Source organism: Lipophrys pholis (genome assembly GCF_963383615.2).
Source record: "Lipophrys pholis genome assembly, chromosome: 21".
Taxonomy (NCBI): Eukaryota; Metazoa; Chordata; class Actinopteri; order Blenniiformes; family Blenniidae; genus Lipophrys; species Lipophrys pholis.
In genome coordinates, this window is record NC_137649.1 from 18,676,154 (window position 1) to 18,692,521 (window position 16,368).

Genomic DNA, 16,368 nt, shown 5'->3' on the forward strand with positions numbered 1-16,368 from the left:
GTGGAGCCAGAGAGATACAGAAGATATGAGTACAGCGGAGAGCGAGGAAGGCTTTAAAAATGCATGGCTCTCCATTTAGCGGAATGGGGAGAAAGAAGTGGCCGGCAGTGAGAGTGAGAGCAGAGCTGGAGCGTTAACACTTGGCTCGTCTACAAGAAACCACATCCTCCAAAGAGAGGAAGGAGAAAAGGAAGCTGTGGCGATGCCCCGAGGCGGCGCTGCCTTTCGCCCCGTCGTGCCGTTTAACCGCCGCTACTTACAGCGGAGCCACACTCGTCCACAGAGCGCAGCCTTGTTTACCGACAGTTGAGTATTTACTCAAGGCCGTGAGGTTAAGTGCTCAGACTTACAGTAGGACCTGACAGTCTGCGGAACGTCGGGAATTGTCGACTCATTTGAAAGACGTGCAGCGCTACAGTGGACATGCCTGCTTCCGATCTGTGCCACAAATCGTCTGTCGGCAGACTCGGTGACCCGGAAAAAGTTCACAGATTTCCAGCCATGCTGTCCTATGTTTGGCGTGTGTGTGTGTGTTTGTGTGTGTGTGTGTGTGTGTGTGAGCAGCAGCCTCCATCTCTGATCTGTCAGACCGCAGATTGCCGGGGGAATAATGACAGTGAGTCTCCTCGGAGGTCCCACCCCCCCCCCCCCAAGAAAAAAAATTGAGAGTCTTTTCCACCCTGAGACATAATCCTCGAGCAATACTTTACATTACAGCAGTTCTTGGGTTTAAGTCAAAGGCTTTCAAGGTGAACGAAGAGAGTGAGCTGACGGGGAGAATTGGACAGTACAAATGAAATCCTGTTTCTGACAGGAGTCAGGGTCAGGGACATACAATGGAATCCTAATGTAATCAGACAAGTTAAAACTTTAAAGTTAAAAATCAGACCGCTGAAACTAGAAAAGGGCCGCCAGGATCCCGCCATGACTTTTAAACCATTTATGAGAATATTACATCCCTGTTGTCAGGCTAAGAGATGTAGTTAGTCTGAATGTCTCAAATTCAGAAAGAGACAGATGTTAAGGCCTGGATCATTTTTTTTAGATTCATTTGGATTTCTATTTCTACCTCCTTTGATTTGTGGCGTCAACATTAAATCCTACAATCACTACAGAAATCTGATTTGTTTCATAAACGTATAAACAATGTCCCGACAACAGGCCTACCCTTATAGTCTTCATGTTGCCCTACAAGATGAAGGCAGAAGACAAATCTCACTGAACTACAATTGACTCATAAAACATAACTGAACTCTTTCTTCTTCAATAACGCGGGACTTAATGCAGTTATTGTATCGAGACAAAACTGATAAATAAGTGTGACTTGATATTCTTCGATAAAATCAAACAGCAGTTGAAATAATGGGTTGGATCCTGTCGTCCACCTGAGAATTCATTTATTTCAAAGGAAGGTACAACCTCAACCGCAATCGAACAAATAAAAGAAAGATAAAAAATGTTTTATCTTGTCGGTCCCACTCATCCCCCCTGATCTCAGCCATGTGTTTTATACACAGCTGCTTTCTTAAAAACCTTCCTATTGACTCCTGCTTCTATCCTTCTCTCTCACATCAGGACTGACACTCACACAAGTTATTCTGATGCCCGCAATGTCGTCAGATTAACATGGTGTAGGCTATATCTGGCATGTGAATGAATGATTAATGCACCCCCAGTGAGGAAAAAAAAAGAGACAGCTTTCACTTTAATGTAGGACTAAAAAAAACCCTGAGTCTTCAATTAATCATATTTTGTGGGTAAATAAATTAAAACTGCCATTATAGATATTCATGTGCACTGATACAACTTATCTTTATATTGTGTGGAGTAAATGTCCCCTTTTACCTAATTTTAGCACACCAGCATTACTTATGTTTTCCAGTCAGTGTTAGTGGAGCACGAAAAACAAAGCTAAAGATAAAAAGCGGGTGAATCTTAAAAAAGAAAAAAGTGACATGAAAAAAATTTAAAACAGGTAATGCAATTACTTAATCCTATTTCCTTTTTTTTTGGCGCAAATATCACGGCAGCACATCTTCACAATGAAGAAAACATAGACTCAGTCACACATAACGCACCGTGAAGAAGAGGTCTCATGCATGTGTTTGTAGAAGAATCCCTGGAGCGTCTCCTGCTCTCTGCGTGCATACATACAGACAACATAGGATGTGTGTGGGTGTGTGTGTGTGTGTGTGTGTGTGTGTGTGTGTGTGTGTGTGTGTGTGTTCTCATAGGTTGGCCATCCCTGGTCGTCATGGTTATCTGGCCATACTGGGGCTACTTCCGTCGCCATGGAGCCCAGGGTGGTGCAAATATCCCAACATCCACCGCAAATATTATTCCGAGGTATGCGCCGCACCAAACCTTCATGTTCAAACATTCATCTGGCCCATTTTATCCACATTCACACCAGTCTCTCCTTCCTACTCCACCTTTACCTCCGCCCATTCGCCGCCTCCTCTCTTCCTTTTGCCTGGCTTCGCTTAAGTCACCATCCCCCCTTTTCGCTCTCCTCTGGTCACTTGTTTCTCCATCTCAGCTCATGTCTCCTCTCCTCCTCTCTTTCCCTCCTCAGTCTCTCTTGGTTTGTTTCCCTTTTTCCAATCTCCCCTCATCTTAATTCTTCAGCCCAAATAAGCTCACCCGGTTAATAATACAGTGTCTGACACTGGTGCCTCGAATTCCTGATCCTACAGCTGATGTGGAAACTTCCACATTGTTAAGAATATGATGCATCTGCACATGAACAGATGTGGGACTCTGCTTGTTAGTGTCTCTGTGCAGCTAAATCTCCCGCCCACATTCCCAAGTGAGTATTCATTGCATAAAATCTGATTTGTGAAACATTAATATTGCTTAAACTCTGGAATTGGTTTTGTGATGACATGTCGCACTTTAACCCTCTTAAATCTCAGCAAATGCTGACAGGGTTTGTGCGTGTCTGTGTGAGTCTATGTTTATGTGTGTGTGTGTGTGTGTGTGTGTGTGTGTGTGTGTGTGTGTGTGTGTGTGTGTGCGTGCGTGCGTGCGTGCGTGCGTGTGTCGGCCTCTTATGTAAAATAAGAGGTGTGAGACACAGTCGGATATGTGCAAGACTGTGTTATTAGTTTTTTCCCCATCAAGGCTGCCGTCTACATGGACTTAAGCTGATATTTGCTGATGTTTGCCCACATGGACGTTTCTCAGGAGTGGGACGACAATGGATTGAACTTATTTACTTCTACATTAGGCAGAAAACAACATTGCTACCTCCCAAACTGAGCCGGAAGGAGCAAATATGTCAAGTTAGGCTTATACAGAGCACATACAACATTAGCCTAGTTGATGTTGTTGCTCTTGTTCTCTCTCCTTTCATGAAACATCCATATTTGGTATACTAACACTCTTAGTTTGCTCTTTTTTTGTCCTCGGTCCCGCTGATGCACCCCAGCTGTGACTGCCCTCTGATTCCCATGGTGCCTTCGGGGAGCTCGGCCAGGCGGTGATAGTGACACGCCGTGGCTTCATAAAGCTGCTCCACCAGCCTGTGGAGGACTGGCCAAACTAAAAGCTGCTTAGCGGGGCAAAACTCTGGCTGAGTCCCTTAAAGCTGCACTAATCAGAGCTGTTAGAGAAGGAATTGTCAAATGTATCGCGCACAAGATTACAAGGGCATCTACAAGCCCCAGGAGCAAAGATTGATGAAAAGATAGATAGTGACGGAAACAGTGACAGATGGGTGAATTTGGGATCAGTATGGCACCGATGTGAAAACCGTGACGTTTTCTGCTTCTCCTGCATGTCACAAAGCATGAGGTCGGAGATGTTTGCACGGCTGAATGCAACAGCTTCCATCCGCCACAATTACAGATGAAGAAGACAAAGAGCGAGGGAAGCTGTTGAATGTCTGAGCATGCGTCTTTGAGCGCTCTGCAGCCATGACGGCAGGCGTCGGCTGTGGATGCAACAAGCCACCCCGAGCACTTCCAGCACTGTTTGGAGAGAAAGAGTGGCAAAAAGAAAGCGGGGACGGGGAAGGGATGGGAGGGGGTTTGCAAACACAAAGAACAAAAGAGCCACGGAGGCTCAATCAGAGGCCTATAGATCCCTGGATGGCAAATATAAGACAACTGTGGCACTGTCAGTCCTCTCTCCAAACTTGGCAAGGCCCATCACAGGCCATCAGTGTCCTCTGCCTCTCCCAGGAGCCCAACACTTTTCTGCATAGCTTGCTAATACATTAGCATGCAGCCCCATCCCCCTGCAAGGGCAATCAGCCGCTCACAGCAGCAGTCAACGTACACAGAATCGCTTCATGTGCAGCAGCAGCAGCAGCAGCAGCTGAGGATGTGTTGGGGAAAACACAACCATGATGCTCTGGCGAGGCTAAGAGGTAACAAGACAGGAACAAAACCATGTGGAGCAATCAGAGCTGCTTGACTCCACAATTCACAAAGGAGGGAGGGATTTGGGAAGTTGGCGATGGGTGTTGTGGAAAAACACCTTTCCCCGTGTCCTGGAAGCCTACCTGACTTTGAACTCGGTGAGCTGTGGCTGCGCCCCCGGCTCAGCACAGTAGATCTGGGGGAAGTAAAAGCGGTGAGACTGAAGGTTGATGTCCATGTTGTCCACAGGTACGCAGGTCAGCCCTGGTCTCAGTGCAAAAAAATGTAAAAAAAAAAAAAAAAAAAAAAGAAACCCTCAAAAAAGGAGCGTCTCCCAGCTGTCGCCTCAGTTGCTTTTCCTTTGTCCGTCTGCAGTTTTGCCTGACACTTCCTCTAGAGGTTGGAGTTCAGCGGAAACATTCCAGTCACCTTCTCCCTGAATGGTCGCAGGGCTGCAGAACGCTACCACCGGGAAGGCATCCCCCTCCTCTTCATCTCCTCCATGCACCAAACATTCAATCACCTCTGCCGCCCGCCACCGAACAGACACACTAACCTATTTCCCCACAAGCAGCCACTGTACACTCAGCAGCTTTGAGCAAAAGAACAAAGATGACTCCAATAAAAAAAGAAAAAAATGATGCTTCCTCCCAGTGAATCAAAGGGAGGGGACGGAAATCCTGACTGTCAGACACCAAGTCATCCTGGTGGAGAAACTGAAGAAGAAGAAGAAGAAGAAGAAGAAGAAGAAGAACACACCTGGAGTGTGGTTGAAAGAAGGGCTTGGAAAAAAAGAAATATGAGGTCACTCCTGCAACACATACAGACAGAACTGAGAGGAAAAAGAGAGTCGTTTGGTTTTTACGCTTCAGAGACGGAGGAAAAGGCGGGGTAGTGGGGGGTGAGAGAGAGAGAGAGAGAGAGAGAGAGAGAGATGGAGATAGAGAGAGAGATTCCCGGTGCTGTGAGGCGTTGCCCTCGCACTGCCTCTCCTCTCTGTGTCTCATTGGATTACCTCCTCCCTCTCTACCCCCCCTCCTCTCCTCCACACCTCCTCCTCCTCTTCTCTCCATCCCTCCCATTCTCCCCTCCCAGCTGTGACAAGAGCGATGGGCTGCCAGCCCCGGAGGCTGCTGGTCCTGCCCCTCCTCCTCCTCCTCCTCCTCCTCCTCCTCCTCTCCCCCTCCCGCCTGTTCTCCTCTCTCCCCAGCTGCCCGATTGGCCGAGGCTCGGATGCGTACGTCCGCATGGAGAGAGTGAACGGCGGCGGAGAGGAGGAGCAACAGATTTTAATTCATCTGATGGCTCTCTTCTCTCGCATATGATTAGAGGTGGCATGCCAGGCTTGGGTGGAGCTCGGGCTGCAACAGACCCACACACAACACACAGAGATCTGACAGCTGATACTGGATGGTTATTGACTGAAATGAACGCATAGGTGAAATATACCCAGGAGCTCAGTTGACTGAACACAATAAAAGTAAACTACATATCTGTCACTTAAAATTCAGGAGGCATTTATAAATGTTGTAACCACGAACTCGTAGAATCCCACAATAAAAAGAAGCTCACTTTGCGACCAATAAGCCTTTCATATTCTGTGCTCCATCTCTCCAGATGTATATAGATTATAAGTGATATACACTAAGTAATATGTGGCCGGAACACTAATCTCCTGTGTAGATTCAACATCGATGCAGTTTACCAGTTTCCAACAAATCCCTCCCATATTTAAAGTGCTTCCTCTGACGTCCTAAGAAGATGGACCCACCCGCCGTCTCTTTCTAGTACAGCTCAGTCTGCACACATCACCCACATCTGTCTTGCTGTGTTTTTGCCAAAAGGCAATTTCGTTGATTGAACCGGCCATAGAACTGTTGGACGACATGTCTCGTTCTGTAATCGGTGTGGACAAGAGTGGACGCTGCAGTTCATTGCAATTTAACTGCCTGCCGACGAAGCCTTTGGCTGCAAGAAATTAAAATTTCACCCTCGCTGCTTTGATATCTGCAGGAATGTTTTCACACATCTTAGTCAGACTCTGGAAAAATAAATAAATAAATATTTACTACATGTGAGACGCAAACGTCTGCTTGCAATGAGTTGCATCATGAAGCTTTCTCAGAGAACAGAAGGAACATTACGGCACAAAAGCAAGATGAGTGCGGATTGATGAGGCAGTTCTTGTTTTCAGTGCTGCACTTGCAGGAGACAAAAACTTGCTCTGATCGAGAGACCGACACAGAGTATTTTTTTTTCCAGACCGTCACATACGCTTACATTCACACAGGGAAAACTCCAAACACACTCCTCCCTTTACACAACAATGTTTCAAGTCAAAACGCATCATTTTTGCATTGTCCTTTCAGAAAAAAGTTGCGATGACACGGCAATGACAACCAAGTTGCATTGCTATTACAGGGGACTCAAAAGTATAAAACTACCAAGTCCCAGGAGAATATGAACTGGGAGTCATGACACTCTGGGGGCAAACCAGTGTCGTGTTGAGCCGTGGTCATAGTGAGGTGTGGACGGTTTTTTGGAAGCAAGCCAGGGAGAAAAAAGATCGTCGTGTGGATGTACCCTCAGTTTACAACAACAACTAAAGAGAAAGAGAAGAATTTTGATTCAATAAGTGAGTTTTACAATCATTTCTAGCTAAACAAAGCTTCTGCCAATAGTGCTTTTAGCTTCAGACATCTTAGTTGCTCCAAAAATAGACTATTGAGTATATTTGCAATAGCAATGTGAGTATCGGATCGGGAAACTATCGGTATCGGCCGATACTCAATTCTGAAAAATCGGATCGGTATCGGGGGCAAAAAAGTGTGATCGGGACATCCCTAACGGAGACAAAGCATTTTGAAAAAGTTCCACCTTGGCAGTTGCATTTTCAGTGGCTCAGAGCACTGTTGTCATGTAAACGGACACCCAAAACACAACGAAAGTTTTACCTGAAAACACTGTTGTATAAACAGGGCTAAAACACAATATTTTCGCTATGAGGCATAATAAAAATATTTATTGTTCGACTTTTTTGTCTGTGGTGTACATTTTTATAATAACATTAAAGATCAGTCCATTTTTCTCCTTTCTCTTTTCATTACCTTCGCCAACGAACGTTGGGGGAAGGTTTTGTTTTTGCCTGCCTGTATTCATTGATTTATATGTACGTATGAGTTCACCAACTTTTCACAAAAACAACCCGAATTGCATGAATTCAATTCAGGGATGATTTGTCATTTGTCATTAGATTTTGGGACATTAACGGCACACCGTTTCCGAATAAACCCCAAAAAACGGAGAAGAAAATGTCACATACAAAGTGGTAGAGAGAGGCAATCAAAGGAGATCAGCGTCTGTTGCCATGGAGACGCTCCCTGCTCATACACAGTGATGATGTTAACTGGCAGGCCAGCTGCTTCAGGGTTCAGAAACTGTTTCTCCTCCTGAGTGAATCACCTGAACCCAGCAACGCCCACTACATACACACCAAATATACTTTAAAACGTGAATTACCCACATCACTGTCGTGAGACAGGTAAGTTTGACCCTACTGATGATGTGTTGTTGCAATAGTAATCCTGCTCTGCTAGTAATAGAATTACTATTGCAACAACACATCAGTAGGGTAAAACTAACCTGTCTCACGACGGTCTAAACCCAGCTCACGTTCCCTATTATTAGTCCCTATTATTCATTGGCCCCTAAACAACTGTACCAGTATAAATATAGCACAATAATAAATAAATAAATAAATAAATAAATAAATAACAGCGACTCATTCTAAGCACTTTTTACAAAAACCACATCAATTAATCTGAAATCCTCTAAAAGCCTGTTGCTTCTCAGGTTTCAGTATTTCTACAGTTTTCAGTATGTTTGTCTTCAGAAACTCTTTTTTTTTTTATAGTATGGATTAAATGCTGAGCTTGCTTTCACTGCTGCTTTTTGCAGCGACCATCTGTCCCGTTTTACAGATCAACTCCAGGTATTTTCTCCACTTTCGTCTAAGAGGTCTGGCTACAGTAAATTGAGGACTCTGTAAATGCTAAGACCGAAAACTCTAATTTCTGGGTTTGGAGTGATGGAAATGGAAAAAAACTGCATCCAAAACACAAATTTTTCGCTTGAAAAGCACAAGCCACAATAAATGAACATGAAACTGAGTCGATGAGAAATCTGGTTGTTGTCCCGTGAGAGTATCGGTGAAGAGTTTCAGATGGAATCATATGCTACAGTGGCCAGTGTGGAATCAATAAATGACTTTCTATCTCGATTACCTATCAGCACGCCATCTGCGCCATCACTTTTTTACGGCGATCCACTGAGTGACCGCACCAGCTTCCAAACAGACCCCAGCAGCATGATTGAGTTCATTTAGAAATGAAAATGAAAAGGCAGCAGGAGACCGTATCGCCGGCTGAATAGCAGCTCTTGTTCAATTCATCCGTCCTTCGTGGAGCCTGTATTTCTAGCTGTCATAACAGATGTTCGCAAACGAGACAGAACCAAAACAAAAAAAAAAAAACATGCAGCAGACGGGAGGAGATGGAGGAGGAAGATTGAATGAAGGTAAATTAGAGGAGTGCAGGCAGAGCACAGATGGACGGAGGGGTGAGGAGTGGAAATGCCTGGTGGGATGCGAAGCATATAGAGAGGAGAGCGTGAGCGAAAGAGTGAATTCGAAGAAGGGTCGGAGGATAAAAAAAGAAAGCTGCAGGCTGGAGGGAGAAAAGAGCAGAAACAGGAAGCATGAAAGGACATCCAACCACCACTTACAGAATACGCCCATCCCCCATCGACCTCACCGTTAGGTGAGCTCCATCCTCGTCACACGACACACACCTCCAATTCATGTGTTCTGTACGGCTGTGTGTGTTTAAAGACGAAATGGAGATGGAAGGAAAAGGGAATTAACATACAAAGCCAGTGCTGTAACACGGAAATACTTCATCTGTGTGTTGGGTTGTATAGGATACAGCAACATCCTTTATCTGCTGATTTTAGAGGGGGCGGACATGTGAGTCGTGTCTTCTGGGTTCCATCCAACTCTAAAAGGTCCAACCTGATCGTAACACGAGAATTATTATTCCAGAAACAGAATAATTCAATATGAACACGGGCGAATGGAAATGTACAAAATAATCCATTAACTTGTATATACTGTATTTTGTCAAAATCATTGTGCTGTGCAGTCCATCATACATGCGTTGATGTGGATTTAAAGAATCAAACAGCAAAAGGCCGATAGCAGAAGCCCATAAAAATGCAACTCTTTGATGGAACACACGGAAGAAATCATGTGGAAACAACACTGATTAAAAAAACCCCAAAAAAACCTTATCATGTGTCTGACGTCAAGAAAAAATGGGCAAAATACTTGAGCGCTGTTTCCCATCCTGCTGCCATCCGCGTCAATGAATGTGACGGGATCCTCATTTAGCTTTATGTATTATTGTAGTATTATCATAATCAATTTCAAAATTGAAGATTGACAATGTTGTCTGTACTTCTCATGTCATGTGCGTGTCATGTTAAATGGTTGTTATATTTGTCTCGCTGAGGTTTTCTTGTTTAATTTGACTTTAAAATCGAAATATTCGAAGATGATTGTTCCATTGTTTCCGGGAGATCTTTCATAAGTAGTGGAGTAATCTCTTTTCACACAAAGTAACTTGCACGCATAATGACGGTTTCACTTAACAAACCACACACAGATCAACACTCGCTCTTCAAGTCAAAGTAAAACTGCGTTAGAGTTTGTGAGTAAATCAAAGCCGATTGTCTTAATTTAATTAACTCTGTCAGATCCATACAGATTGCACTGTACGTCGCGTTATTCCCCATAATCCCGGCCTGATTTCCCGCTGCCTCCATCCTGTCTACACTGTGAATCCACCTGTATGCAGCGGTTGGAGTGAGGTGGGGAAAGAAACGGGATGAGACGAGTGTGAGAGGTGTGACAGTGAGGAGGCTAAAGATTTCTGACGTTTCCTTTCCTCTCAGTTAACTCACACTAGCTCATCCCTCTCATTCCCCGGGGATTGAGGTTGAGCTGCAACCAAATACACACACGAAACCACAGCACGCACACGCACGCACGCACGCACGCACGCACACACAGTCTGACTCACATTGGCTAAACATTTTTAATTACACCACACACCAACAAGAGCTGGCAAAAGGAGACGTGGAAGAAGAAGGAGGAGGAGGAGTGATTTCCCTCTCTCATTCACAAAGATTTGATTATCCCACTTTTACACACACACACACACACACACACACACACACACACACACACACACACACACACACACACACACACACACACACACACACACACACACACACACACACACACACACACACACACGCACGCACACACACACACGCTGATGTAGATCAGACTCACCACTCCGCCTCACTGTGCATATTTATGAGTCATACACCGCACTACTATTACCCACAATGCACCGTTACTGTATTATTCCGATTCACAACAGAGGCAACACACATGACCTCGCACCTGACAGTGTATGTGTCATATCGAGCAGCATCCCGTCTCCACACAACTTCTGCAGCCATAAAATAAATACCAGTCCCCGGAAGAGGGTTAATTCAGGCTGACCGAGCAGCCACACTAAATGACAAGCTGCCACGACTGAAATTATACGGTTTCCTCTGAAGCCGCATTACTGATACAGCTCTCGAGAGCAAGACAAATGACAGTCAGTCAGAGACCTGGCAGCTTCTCATAAAGCTTTTGCCTTTTGACTTTTTTGATGGCTGTTTTATTAAAAAGTTCAAAATATCAAATGGTAATTTTAAGCTGTTGTAGAAAATTATGAATAGAAACATGATCGGCATTAACTTGTTCTACAATTATATTTAATATCTACATATGAGCCGCTGGGCCGGTGGTTGAAGCACCATCATGTGACCTTAACTCACCATCATACTGTCCAAATCAACAGTGGCTTTTTAGCCTCCATTAACGTGGGGGCAGCAGATTATTTTGATCACACTCACCCACCGGGAGGCAACAAAGATGCTTTGGCTTCACTTTTGGAAGGCTGTCATGATGTCCATTTACGGTCGATCGGGTTTTTTTGGTTGCACAATTGAGTAGTGGTTCAACTCCACATTATCTCAGGGCGCCATTTTTGCAAAACATGCATGTTCTCCCTGTGCTCATCTAGACTGTTTTTTATGGGAACTTTGGTTTCCTGCTATAGTCCATACGCCTGCATTTGAGTCTGATTGGTGACTGGTGTGAGTGTGAGTGTTTGGGACTGTGTGTCTCTCTGTGTGTTTGTACGGTGGCCCAGAAGGCTCAAAAGCACAACACAACGGAAGTGTGCGGCAGACGGACTATTTTGATTATGAAGATTTAATGAGACTTAAGCTAAACACTGCTGCATGAGGATTGTGTTTAATGTCGTTATGCGTCTTCAGAAATCACTATGGTTGGTCACCGTGTTGAAATTGTCATGACTAATTATATATGTGCTCTGCCATCCATCGTTCCGTCATAAAATATTGTCCCCCGGAAACAAAGCCCGTCGGTTCTCAGACTGCAAGTCAGTAGACATTATACGACGTTAAAAGACGTTAAAAGACGTTAAAAGACATTAAATAGATATTCCGTATATTATTGTCTGTGGTTCTCCGACTGCAAGTCTGTGCAGAAATATGGTCCCCCGAGAACAAAGTCTGTTCTCTGACCACACTCATTGTGACTTTTGCTGTTGTGTTGTGGCTTTTTGTTGTTTTTGTGTCTTTTTGTTTTTGTTGTTGTGTGTTTTTGTGTTGTGGTTTTTGTTGTTGTGTTGTGCTGTTGGCCCCTCTGGGCCACCATGTTGTCCCTCTTGTGATGGACTGGCACCCTGTCCACTGTCCAGGATGCACCCTGCCTTCACCCACAGTCAGCTGGGATCGGCTCCAGCGCTCCGCAGCACTAAGCTGGATGACGTGGTATAAGAGATAAACGGATCAGAACTTTCCCGCTGAGTCAGAAACTTTGTGCTGATGTGCGGCAGTTTATTGGCGCCCAACCTGAGTTTGATCACAACACCAAGGCAGTTCCTTCATCAACTGTTAAACACCGACTTTAAGATGCGAAACTGTCTGTGACTCATTGGGGCAACGTGAGACGACTGAATCCTTGATGACCTTTTCGGCAGGCCTCGGGAGTAAATGTAAAAAAAATAATCCCTAAACTTTGAGGTTGGACAAATAACAAGGGTGCAAGCAAGATTACACACCTGTACAGCTTCAAAGCCCGCAGCTGTGCTCTGAGAACAATGGCCCGAGAGAGAAACCTGACCTTCGTTTGTGTTCACGTCTCTGTCGAACAGCGGGACATAAACCATGACATTTCCAGGATTTATTTCAGGTCAGGCTCCAGATGTGAAGCATATTAGTTTACACTGTCAGCATTTATGGAAAAGCACATTGTCCTCTGACAAACAGCACCTCTTTGAAGCCTCTTCTCCACTAAAGCATAACAAAACAGGACCTCCACTCAGACACTAGTAGTAACCTGCCTGTTAACATCAAACAACGTCGAGTTCACCGCCGTATCCTCGTCCTTGTCCCGCATTCAATCAGTTACTATTCCAGTTGGTATTCATATAGGTCACACACATACCACCAACCGCTCCTGTCAATACCCATCAGCCAACACTGTCCACACCAGATCAATGGAGGTTCGCTTTCAGGGATGAATGAAACAACCCAAATGGAGGTTGGTGGCGACGATGGGAGGCCACGAGCTCACGCTCAGGAAGGACCGCACATCAATCCTGCTGTGGACTGGGTCAGTCAAACACCAATGAGCGACGCAATCATTAGAGTATAGACTACTTACAACTTGTAGGAGTGAGACGAAATGACACGAGTTCAGGCGTAGACGAAATGATGTATTCACACCTGATGGCTGATCAGTGTAAATACACATTTCAAAATATGATACATGAAGTTTGAATTTGGTCGGCCTTGAGCGGCGAACATCCATCAATTCATCTTCTGTACTGCTTTCAGCCGTTCAGGGTCACAGGAGCCCAGATCACTATGGGAGAAGGCAGGTCGGAAAGTAGAGTAGTAATAGTAGATGAGAGTGACTAGTGACTTTTTCCCCCCCCAATAGGTCAATACTCGGATAGTGACAGCACAGCTTTCATTGTTTTGTTTTGTTTTTCTTCCACGCAGTCAGTGAACAGGCCTGCAACTGGTTACGTTGATTTAACCAATTTTATTCTGCCGGCTCAGCCTAGCATTTTGTGTTGATTGTTTAATGGTGAAAATGGTTATTGTTTTGGTTTTTTTTTTAAATAAAGTGAGACATTATTTGTTCACTTCTAATACAATTTTGGTGTGGGATTGTTTGTAAATGGATTTTTGCAAGGGTTAAAGGTCCACAAACATATTTATCACATACAACACAAATAGTTATGTAATGTATATAATATATATATATGAATATGATGTGCGATCACAAATGCATGCAGCACTAGTCAAAGCTGAATTTTATACATCTTAATTGATGCAGCAATGAAAATTCAAAGCATTCATTGTGCTTCGTGAATAAAGTAAAAACATGCACATAAAGTACAAAAGTCACTGGTCAAGGTTCAAACCAGCAGTTAAAAACGTATTATAAAAAGGGGCTTCAGCATTCACAAGTGAAAATATATCAGCCTACACGTCAGAGACAGAGAGGGATGATGGAAAAAGAGAAACGGGAGAGAAAAGTCAGCATCCAGAATCACCTCTACAACCAAGGTCCCAGACAAGAAATGAAAAGCAGAGTTTGCCTCCGGAGACCCGCAGCACCTCTGAGCAGATGGAGATCATTTAAATTAATAGTGCTAATCCTGACAAATGTGAAGCAGGCAGAGTAACAGTGGAGCTTTGGATTCGCTCAGTAATTGAAAAAAAGGAGAAAACCAATAATAGATAATAGATATAATACATAACATCACACATAAAGAATTTTAAGTCGATATTAAAATCTTTATTGGATGTATGACGTATGGCACCTTAAACTCCCCGCAGACTTTTATATGTTTGAACTGCTCATAAGACTAAAGAACAAAAACAAAAGCTTCCACCCTACAAACAGCAGCGATGCAAACACAAATAGCTCAAACTGCGGAACCAAACAACCCGTTTTCTCTCAGATGTGCAGATTGCAGGTTGTTCAAACACGTAGACAGATAACGACACAGAAATAAAATCCCTGGAGCTGGTAGTCAGAGGCGTGCTGGGGCTCAGGAGAAGTCTGCCGTGGTGGAAAGTCACAGTCTATGTTGCCACCTACAGAGCGCCTCCACAAAGCACATAATCTCTCCCCCTGAATCACAGCTGTGTTTTAAAGTGGCCGCCGGCCAAGAGCCAGAATGAAAAATGTTCTGGGAGACAGCTTGTCGGAGAAGCTCGCATCAAAATAGAGCCCCTCTGCGCTCGCGTCTGTCAAAATCTTATAGATCTGTTCAATAATTTACACTGAATCCAGGCCAGTATGTAGATTGGGATCCAGTTTCTATCAAATTCAGGGAAAAATTAAAAATAAATGTTTCTACATCACATTCAGAAAGTAAAACATAGTTGTGTTTACATCTGTTTAAAAGTGGTAAAAGTACACGTCTCACTCGAGCACAGGTCTGCATGACTTTCTGCAGAGTGTCATGATGACACATTTAATAAACCGTGCCGTGTTGAAGCAGGACAACATTTAAAACGTGCAGGATTCTGTTAAACCGGAAAGTCAATCTGACATGTTCATGCGAAGAAAATAAATGAAAAATCCTCTAAAATTCTAACTATTCGAACAAACAAGTGCGGAGATTTGTGGTAAAAATGGATGATAAGAGGATGAATCATAAATAAAAAATGTTTTGTCAGTTATTAATGCTCATACAATAAAAAAACTAAAAGGTTTCAAGCAGGTTTACATTTTCACTGTGATAACTATGGCCTCCAGTTAAAAAAAATAGGATAAACATTTGAGCTTATAGAAAATTATATGTTGAGATCATGCTTGATTTTCACAAAAGCTAAACTGATAAAGAATACACAAAGTGCCTGAAACGTTTCAGTTTGACTGACATAAAACTACAGTAAGTGGAGATTTCACTGTTTGACGTTCACCGTTTGATTGAGTTCTAGTTTTTATAGAAAGTGAATCACATCAGTCCAGTTTCTCATGCCTTTGCACTGTTTATAATTTAAAATCTCATCACTGGTCTCCAAACCTCTGAATAGTTTACTCCCTTAATACATGTCAGACTGTTACGTTACAAGCCCTCCAGGCCTGTCAGGTCATCTGGGTCAAACCTTATTCTCTTCAAAGACTCAGAGACGAACCAGCAAAACCTGCTTTTCATTTTTATGCAGCAAATATTTGGACAAACTTTATAAGCAGCAGGATGGCTCCTACTGTGAGTTATTTTAAAACAAGTCTGAAGAGCTTTCTGCTGCTGCATTTCAATAAAGCAACTGTTGCACTGTATTTCAATACATTTCAAAAACATTTTTTTAATGTTTTTTTTTTTATCTGCCTCTGTTAATGCTTTACAGATATTATCATACCTCAGAAAACACGTGTACTGAGTTCACGGTTCCTAACTCCCTTGATGAACCAGTTCCTCAATGTGCACCAGCTTCACCGCCCTCCCCTCCACCTGCGTCCGGACGCGTTAACGATCCCTCACAGCTGATTGGCTCCCAGGCAGGAAGGTGTGTATGTGAACGCGTGCGCGCACCCGGAGAGGGGGGCGTTTCATTTGTAATTAAGCACGCGCGTATACACACACATGTGTTCCAGCACAGAAACGCACGTGATTGCTTTTCAATCAGGAAAAAACAATTAAACCAAACGTCACAATGCTTGTTTCACACGTGTAGTCTGGTTTCTATGACAACAACCTCCTTTTCGCTCTCCCTCTCTCTTTGCAGACGCCCTCCACGTGACACATCACTGCGCGAGCTGGAGTCAGAG

General features: G+C 43.9%; 1 protein-coding gene across 3 annotated transcripts in view; it reads right to left on the reverse strand.

The window, feature by feature from the left end:
* The window catches only part of evlb (Enah/Vasp-like b), a 48,183-nt gene that overhangs the window by 31,059 nt on the left and 756 nt on the right, over nt 1–16,368 (reverse strand). The window contains exon 1 of one of the 3 annotated variants that reach the window (XM_080490913.1): nt 4,508–5,359. The exons of 1 other annotated variant lie outside the window; for it this stretch is intronic. In XM_080490913.1, coding sequence (XP_080347039.1) covers nt 4,508–4,602 — 95 coding nt within the window. In that variant the 5' untranslated portion in view covers nt 4,603–5,359. Of the gene's footprint in view, nt 1–4,507; nt 5,360–16,368 lie in introns of those variants that run through there. One more of the 3 variants, XM_080490912.1, reaches the window with a different exon arrangement.